A 9380-nucleotide genomic window follows, 5' to 3' on the forward strand; every position below is an offset into this window, starting at 1 on the left:
AACTAACACAGTCATGTGTGTACAGAGTGTACAGTAGGGGACTCAGTACACAGCCTTGTGGAGAGCCGGTGTTGAGGCTGAAAGGGGGTAAAGATGGATGGATGAATTTTGTGGTTACTTTTACTCCATTTGCCATCTTTGTGGGGGCACAGTATACAATTCAATTTTATTTATATAGCGCCAAATCACAACAAAAGTCGCCTCAAGGCGCTTCATAGATACAGAGAAAAACCCAACAATCATATGACCCCCTATATACAGGCAAGGAAAGTTAAACTAAACATTAATCTTACTCTAGCTGGTTTCAAAGTGTGGTGATAATTATCTCTTGTCTGACCTCAGGAAGAGTATTGAACAGATTTTCAAAGGACATTGGGCTGCTGGACTCCAACATGCCAGTGACGTTTGCAGATTTCGTTCAGGTGAGGGTAGATTTCTCAGCAAAGACACAGCAGCATTTTTCTTTTCTAAACCACTGACAAAGCTGCAATGAAGATCATAACAAGTGACAGTTTATGGTGGAGCTGTAGCCTCCACGCTCTTTTCGATAAACACAGCAGGTCCAGAGCAAAGGTAGGGAAGTATTTCCCTGAAGTAACAGCAGCACTCACTACTGTAATGATAATAAAACTTTCAAGCCAATAAAAGTCATTTAAAGTCCAATAAAAAAAAACGGTAACAAGTCTTAATAGAATCAAATCAACAGTTCAACAACCTAAGAAGAAAAGCGATCTTACCATGTGCTCATCTGTTGCTGGGTAGTTTTCCAAAGTGAAAGCTAAATTCTATGAAGAAAATGCCATAACTAGGCAATTTAAACTTTGCTGCAGACTCACAGCAGCTGTCCCATCACTATGAAATCAATGCAGTACCTGAAATACTTCACTCAGGTCCAGGCTTTATAACTCATTAGCCCTTAGCTCTTAACTTTGAAGCTAATCATTACACTGATTACACGCTGCTGGACAAAATATTACGAATTTCTTTGTTGTCACATGTTCCTTGAGCTTGCCTCAGTCACTCAGTACTCAGTGCTGCCACTGGTGAGTAAAGCGAAAGTGTAAGCGCTGTGGCACTGCCCTTTGCTGAGGTTGGTAACATTTACCTACTGATGCCCATCTGAGATAACGCTCTTATTTGTAACAGAGGGTCAAAGATCTCTTTGAAGAATAAAATGAGTAAAACTGACAGTGCTGTTACTAAAGTGAAAGGCTGAAGTACAATGCACAAGTTAATGAAAATACTTTCTCATTCTGTAAAACATTCATTTTTCTTTTCTAAAGACACTCAAAAAGAAAAAGGCACAAGAACAAACCACTTTAATGTTGATGTGTTTTTCTGTTGTGAGCAGATCTTCCTCCAGATACTTGGGGTCATTGCTGTTGCAGCGTCAGTGATTCCCTGGATCCTTATCCCCGTTGTCCCCCTCCTTCTCATCTTTCTTTATTTGCGTCGCTACTTTCTGCGGACCTCCAGAAATGTTAAACGGCTGGAGTCCACCAGTGAGTGTCCTACAGTACAACAGTGTGTGAAGAAGGAGATACACGTGCTGCTACTGTTCTTTCTTTTTCATTTTAAAACCTGCATATGTAATATCTTTAAAACTTGAAGCTCTTTAACCTATTGGTAACTTCTGACTCATCTGTGTCCTCAGCTCGGAGTCCAGTCTTCTCCCACTTGTCCTCATCTCTCCAGGGCCTTTGGACAATCCGAGCATTTGGGGAAGAGAAGCGCTTCCAGAAAGTCTTTGATGCCCATCAGGACCTGCACTCAGGTGCTCTTCATGCTTGGCACATAGAAGCTCATATTATGATCAGAGAACTTAAAAATTGTATGTTTTTGAACTGTCTGTGATGGATTGTTTCCCTGTGCAGAGGCCTGGTTCCTGTTCCTGACCACCTCTCGCTGGTTTGCTGTCCGCCTTGATGGCATCTGCTCCATCTTTGTTACCATCACTACTTTTGGCTGTCTGCTGCTCAGAGACAGTGAGAGAACTAATTTTACTGTTGATTTAGTCTTGCTGTTTGCGATCGCTTACCAGCAGGGGGCAGCTGTGTGCCGGTTATCCACTATATTGCCAAAAGTATAGGCTTACCCATCCAAATTGATGAACGATCAAGCTTCTCCATCTGGCAAGCCGATGGTCCAGTCTGAGAACGGTACTTATCTGACTGTTTCCAGGGAAAGAAACTCTTAGTGCAGCATACCAAGACATTTTGGACAATTTCATTCAGGAAGGGGCCATCAAGGCGATGGCCCCCTGTTCTAGCATGACTGTGTACAGTACACAAAGCAACGTCCATGAAGTCCATGAAGACATGTGTGAGTGAGTTTGGGATGAATTCGAGTGGAGATGACGAGCTAGGCCTTCTCATCCAACATAAGTGTCTGACCTCACAAATGCACTTCTGGAAGAATGATCAAAAATCCCAAAAACGCACTGCTAAACCTTGTGGAAGAGTTGAAGCTGCATAATTTTAAACCCTCTAAATTAAATGGATGGGATGTCACTCAAGTTCATATGCTTGCGAAGGCAGTTAAGTGAATACTTTTGGCAATACAGTGTATATGCAGTCCAGCAGATGCTGAGTGATTGCTGCCGTTTAACTTTTAAAAGTGTTAGTAAAATGGTTGTTTTCCTGCTCCTGTCAGAGCTTGATGCGGGTGCTGTTGGTTTGGCTCTGAGCTACTCTGTCACACTAATGGGCATGTTCCAGTGGGGTGTCAGACAGAGTGCAGAGGTGGAGAACATGGTAAGATACTCACTGTCTCTTTTATTTCCAGAGCTTGTATCATTTCTTTCCATACTGAGCTTTTGCTATTCCCATATAAATCTCACTAATTTCCAGAAATAGTCCAAAGATTGTATTTATTCTGTCATTTGAACATCAAAAGTCTTCTTTGCCATTTTGTTTTATATTTATGGTTGTTGGGCTTGTTGACATGGAGGTGAATCTGAGACCACTTTCCTGATGTTGTATGATTTCTGCCTGGTGTGCTACGCATCTTAAACTTGTGTTGTCAGCAGACTTAAATGATCAAAAAATTTTAGGAGTCTGAAGTAAATTATTTATTTGGGTGATGCAGTGGTTAGAACTGTTGTCTCCCAGCAAGAAGAAGGTCCTGAGTTTAACTCCACCATCAGGCCGGGGTCTTTCTGTGAGGAGTTTGTATGTTCTCCCCATGTTTGTGTGGTTTCTCTCCGGGTACTCCAGTTTCCTCCGAAAGTCCACAGACATGAAGTTAGTTGTGAATTTAAAATGCCCGTAGGTGTGAATGTGAGTGCGAATGGTTATCTGTCGACCTGGCGACCTGTCCGGGGTGTACCCTGCCTCCCGACCTGTGGTAGCTGGGATAGGCTCCAGTCCCCCCGTGACCCTGAATTTGATAAGCAGAAGAGGACGAATGGACATTATTATTTTGCAAGAGTCCAAAGGGTTAAGCTTTGGGATTCTGCTCTTTCACATGAATAGCATGAATAGACCACTAGTTGTACTGGTGTTTCTCTGGCATCTGTCCATAATAAATAATACCTGCATTCTCCTTGATACCAAGTAGACACACTAAATGATTCTATAACATCCGTCTGATTCACGTGGCAGTTCTCCTTCATTGAGAAAAGCAGCTCATGGAGAAAAAGTAGCTTAGGAAAATAATCCTGCAGAAACAGTGGCAGACTGAAGCATCCTGAACACTGAGTTGTGAGTTGCAGACTTGCTGATTGGATGTGGAGGATGTGGTGGGCAGTATCTTCTTAAATTTTTGGTGTAATTCTAGATATTAATCCATTCTTTCAGATTTACCTGATTGTTTATTTCTTAAATTGAACTTGTATGCAAATAGTTTTATTACATGTTGTGTTCTTGACTACACCACACAGACTGATCCTGATTTAATGTGCATTCCTGCGTTTCTGTCCTCAGATGACATCAGTGGAAAGAGTAGTAGAGTACACTAAACTGGAGAGTGAAGCACCCTGGGAAACCCAGAAACGTCCTCCTCCTGATTGGCCAAGTAAAGGCCTGGTGACTTTTGACCAGGTCAACTTCTCCTACAGTGCTGACGGACCTCAGGTGCTGCACAACCTGAAAGCCATGTTTAGACCCCAAGAGAAGGTCAGACATCAAGGTTTATTTGTTTTGTTTCTAAGAACCTGAAGCCATTTGTGTGATACGCTGTCAAACCAAAGCTTATGTTCTGTGTCCTGTGGGTCAGGTTGGTATTGTGGGTAGAACAGGAGCCGGGAAAAGCTCTCTGGTCTCGGCTCTGTTCCGCCTGGCAGAGCCCCAGGGGAAGATCTACATCGACGGTATTGTGACCTCTGAGATCGGCCTCCATGACCTGCGGCAGAAGATGTCCATCATTCCTCAGGTACAACATCATAGCTGACCTCTTAGCAGAACACAACACTAGCATCTGGCTACTCTTGTTGCCTTGTTTCGTAGCTCGTCTACTATGACTTTGTTACTTTGACATGAGAAATATTTGGCTAATAAGTGACATTAATTATTACTAGTTGGGCACATCCTTAAAGCTAAGAAAGGATCAGCAGCCCCAGTCTGCTCTGACACTCTAGAGTCACTTCTGTTTGCTCTGTGAGAAAAGCACAAGTGTTGCAACAAAGTGCACAAGCACTTTGTTGCAACTGCTTTGATTTGGTGCTTATAAATAAAATTGAATTATTTGCTCAAACAATTATACGAGTGTAGTTTTAACACTGCATCTTTTGGTTTTTTTGTTGTTTGTTTGTTTGTTTTCACCAGCTTACCAGTAATGAGTTAAAATCAGCTGTCCAGCAAACATTTTCTCCTCAACGCTCTCAGCATTTCAATTCCCACAAAGCTCTTTGCTGTGATCAGTCAGAACTTTTGCAAACTGTAGGATGCATTCAAAACCAAAGGAGGGCAGCTGGTTACAGTTTGCCATGTGTGCCATTTAGGTTTTTTAAACTTTTACCTGCCACAGCAGGACATTCACTCAGATATGTCGAAATAAGTCACTGTGCTGTTCTGTTTACAAATAGTCCACAAAATCTAATCATTTTGGTGTCCTCTGGGTTCTCCAACTCTCCCCCACCCCTTTAGGACCCGGTACTGTTTACGGGTTCCATGAGAAAGAACCTGGATCCATTTAACCAACACACAGATGAAGAACTGTGGAGTGCTCTGGAAGAGGTCAGTAACTCTCACAATCGGCAGAATCAGTAGTGTGTGAGTTTTAATTCTTGTATGATGAAGCAGAATACTTGCCAAACTATTTTATTATCTTACCATACAACAGAAATATTGTGAAATATGTCAGGTTGGCTCATCAGAGCGTAGCGTACTAGCATCAAACTGTCCCATTCAGGATGACTGAGGGTGGAGGAGCTGCTGTCTCTATTGCATGAGGATATTCTCTTACATAGGCAATTATGTAATTATGTCCTGGAGCCAGGAGCGGACAATCAGAGATCCCAGTGTGGTGGTGAATGACCTCAAGGATTTTGACCTCAAAATCAGCCTTGAAAAGAGCTGCCAGGAACCTGCACCATGTATGGACTGTCTGGGGCTCTATATAGATCCTATTCCTAATTGTGTCACTTTCAGAGCAGAGGATCATCAGCATCCTTCACACATTGTCTCTCCCTCTTTCAGCTGAGAAAAACTGTGCAGTTCCAACTCTCTGCATCCTTGCACTCTTTAATTCCTGTGGTGCATTTACAACCGCTTATAATGAGGGATTGTCAGCTTTGGGTCACATCTCTACTAGGGGTGCAACGATACACAAAATTCACGGTTCGGTTCGGTTCGATACTTTGGTGTCACGGTTCGATATTTTTTCAATACAAAAAAACTGTTCATGCCTTTTTAATTTGTCATTTATTAAAATTATAAATATATATTTTAACTCAAAAGTACAGTTTTTAAATTTAACTCTAACCCTTGTGCGCGTTTTTTATTTTGACAGCGAATGCGCACCTGCGGACCACTTATGTGCACCCCTGGTTATTTAGCTCGTCATATCGCGGCCACAGAAATTATTTTGTCCATGAAACCATAAAGCTGCACTTTCTTTTTGCCTTATAGTCTGATTTGTCATAACTTCTCCGTTTTGTGGTAAGCTTTTCTTTGGCTGTCACTTCTTCACCCTGACCTGTCTTATTTGGCTCAGCAGAACTAAAATATATATCCTGCTGCTTTTACACACGCACTCACATAAGCTCGGCGATTCTCTGCGCGATCAACCTCTCACATGTTTAAGCTTGCTGTGGGAGATTTCACTTGTCATGTTTGCATAGTAAGCTAACGATTAATAAGACGATGTCAGAGGAATTGGTGCACAAATTATCATCACTCACAGATCAGTGCTGTCGCTCTCTATACACAGTTCGCACGATTGCAAAGTGAAAGCAAAAAAACAAGCGCAAATTCAAACGCGATTTCAATATATCACATATTGACAGTGGCTCACCGATGCCAATGACATAATTACCCAGCTACATTTCTGAAAGAATGCAAAAGCATTGACATATATTTTTCCTTCCTACAATAGCCCGACGGGCAGGGTAGCCCGTCTGAAAAAAATCGCTAGCCCCAGGACGTCGGGCTAGCGATTTTGCGAGCCCTGTATCTGATTGAGGAATCACTCATCTTTGGAAAAGAGAGTTTATTACAGAGAAATGCCTCTTTCCAAAATAAAAGCTATACTATCCGCTTCTTCTGGGCTATATTCTCAGCAGCATAAGGAGAATCATGTGCTAACAGCTGTCTAAATGACTCGGCTAAAGTTAGTAGCATGCTTGTTGTTTTTGTCTTTGCACTAAGATGATGTAAATGTGCAGTCATATTCGTTGTGTTCCCACTAGTGCTTTCAGGTTAATCTCGTTGAAATGACCTTAACGCCACAACACGGCAAATCTCCGTTAACGAGCTACCGCCGATCGCCCCGTGCATGGGGCTAGACGGCCAACACGTTAACGAGCTAACTGCGCTAACACACTAGTTCCCACCCATGTAATTGAGCATTGCATGGCGCATCCAACATACTGTTTTACTTTAGTCCATGACTCGCTTACCTTCAGGGTCATACGTCACATGAAAACCAAAATAATTCCAAACGCCAGATCTGAATGAAAGTGGGGAACGTCCATGTTGCAAGGAGAGCTTAACTTCTGTCTCGCTAGCTTGCCCTGCGCTCTTCCTTCTGACTATGCTGTCTGTGTTGAGCGCTCAGTGAATCTGCGTTCGACTGCTCCGCCTAGGGTCGACAGTGCAGCCTAGGCGGAGTAGTCGAACGCAGATTCACTGAGCGCTCCACACAGACAGCATCGTCAGAAGGAAAGTTGATAAAATAAATTACAAATGTTGTATTGTTCGATACATATGCGTACCGAACCGAAAGCACTGTATCGAACGGTTCAATATCGATACGAATATCGTTGCACCCCTAATCTCTACATCTGCTGCTGTCACAGTGTAACAATAACACCGCACTGTCTATCACAGTTCTCCACCTGCAGAGGAACCCAGCAGCTCTTATTGCACAAATACCTCTGAGGGTGATGTTACCCAGAGTAGCCCTTATGGCCTATGATGGGAAGGCAGTGAATGGCACAAATGTGCTAAAGCTGTGCTCTTAGCATCACGGGACATCTCTGTGGGTAACATTGTAGTCAAAACAGATGACTATGCAGTAATTATATTATGTTATAGTTTATATTAATCTTTGTTAGGATATTTAGATACTAACAGGTCTTATTCATGATTTTTATATGTAAGAAGAAGAACTTCAAATTTAATGCAGAGAAGCTAATATGTGAAGAATGGAGTCTCTCTTTTATACTGATTGCAGCATTCTGGATCAACTGAAGGCTTTTAGGCTTTTACAGCAATGCAGCCTAGAATAAATAAATACACCAACTAGCTTTCCAGCTTTACTTTGAGACAGGTTGCTTCTAATTTTACAGGTACTGCACAAATTAATAGAAAGAAAAGAAAGGCAGTCCTTAATGTAGATGCTAAGGAACATACCCTGATCAAACATGAGTCCTTGTGTTATTGGAGGTTGAGTCAGTGTCAGGTTAGACACACTATTTGTTTTTGAATCATTTGTCTTGATTGATAAATAAAGCTGGGTGTCATCTGCGTATCATATCATAGCAGTGCTTCTAATAATGTCTAAGGGAAGCATGTATGATTGGTCCCAGTACAGAACCCTGTGGAACTAACTGTAAAAAGACGACAGAGCAGGAATTATTTATAGAGGACACACACAGTGTAGTTAAAGCTGCTTTATTTTTTTTTATTCCTGCAGGTGCAGCTAAAGTCTGTGGTGGAAGAGCTCCCTGGAAAGTTGGAGACTGCCCTGGCTGAGTCGGGCTCCAACTTCAGTGTGGGCCAGAGGCAACTGGTGTGTCTGGCACGAGCTGTCCTGAGGAAGAACCGCATCCTCATCATTGATGAGGCCACAGCCAATGTGGACCCGAGGTACTGCAAGATGACGTTTGCCTACTGTGTATGAACAACATCTTGTTAGACAGAAGAATATCTTGTGTACTGCAGCATGATGGGATACAGAAACTACTCAGCTGATAACACTTACTTTGACACATCGGTGGTTGTTTGCTGATAGTAAATTTTATCTAAAGGTCACACTAACAGAAGCGTTTATTTCTGCGGCTGCAGGACCGATGAGCTGATCCAGAAAACCATACGAGATAAATTCAGGGAATGCACTGTGCTCACCATCGCTCATCGCCTCAACACCATCGTAGACAGCGACCGTATACTGGTGAGTCCTGAATCGTTGACACTGATGCCACTTAATTAGGTAAAACCTCTAATTAGGTAGTAGTTAAACAACTAATGCAAAGGTAAAAAGTAGAATGGCTTTTTGCTGAGAGCTGGATCCAAATAATCTGTCAATGCCAGGCCTTAGAAATGCATTAATGCTTAATGCATTCTGTATTTGACAAGATTGGTGTCCAAACATACAAACTGTAACACAAGTGTGACTGTCACCTTTGGAGCAGCTTCTGCTTTCCCTGTATGTGGATGGAGTGTCGGGCTTTCTGGGTTTAGCAGCTTTTCTTTCATAGCCTGAAAAATGCCAGATTCAAGTCAAGAGGCTATTAGTTTTACTTTGAAACTCATACTTTGCTCTTACTTTTGTGCAATAATCAGAACTATTTGTTTCCAGGTTCTAGATGCGGGGAAGATCCATGCGTATGATGAGCCGTACACCCTGCTGCAGGATCCCACTAACATTTTTTATAAAATGGTGCAGCAGACGGGCAAACAGGAGGCAGCAGCTCTTCTAGAGGCAGCTAAAAAGGTCAGTTTGTTTTCGTTAAGTGTGAAGAACTTGAGTCAATCTCTTTTTGTAAACTGACATTTGTA

General features: G+C 42.3%; 1 protein-coding gene across 1 annotated transcript in view; it reads left to right on the forward strand.

Moving 5' to 3' along the window:
- The window catches only part of LOC146547653 (ATP-binding cassette sub-family C member 4-like), a 60290-nt gene that overhangs the window by 50126 nt on the left and 784 nt on the right, over positions 1-9380 (forward strand). The window contains exons 20-30 of the mRNA XM_085263653.1: positions 343-422; positions 1352-1502; positions 1655-1774; positions 1875-1985; positions 2653-2753; positions 3924-4115; positions 4216-4371; positions 5085-5174; positions 8296-8468; positions 8667-8772; positions 9181-9315. Coding sequence (XP_085119779.1) covers positions 343-422; positions 1352-1502; positions 1655-1774; positions 1875-1985; positions 2653-2753; positions 3924-4115; positions 4216-4371; positions 5085-5174; positions 8296-8468; positions 8667-8772; positions 9181-9315 — 1415 coding nt within the window. The remainder of the gene's footprint in view (positions 1-342; positions 423-1351; positions 1503-1654; positions 1775-1874; positions 1986-2652; positions 2754-3923; positions 4116-4215; positions 4372-5084; positions 5175-8295; positions 8469-8666; positions 8773-9180; positions 9316-9380) is intronic.

Source organism: Mchenga conophoros, linkage group LG23, assembly GCF_057382185.1.
Source record: "Mchenga conophoros isolate Kocher_MC1m ecotype Shallow Benthic linkage group LG23, M_conophoros_male_GT1.1, whole genome shotgun sequence".
Lineage (NCBI taxonomy): Eukaryota > Metazoa > Chordata > Actinopteri > Cichliformes > Cichlidae > Mchenga > Mchenga conophoros.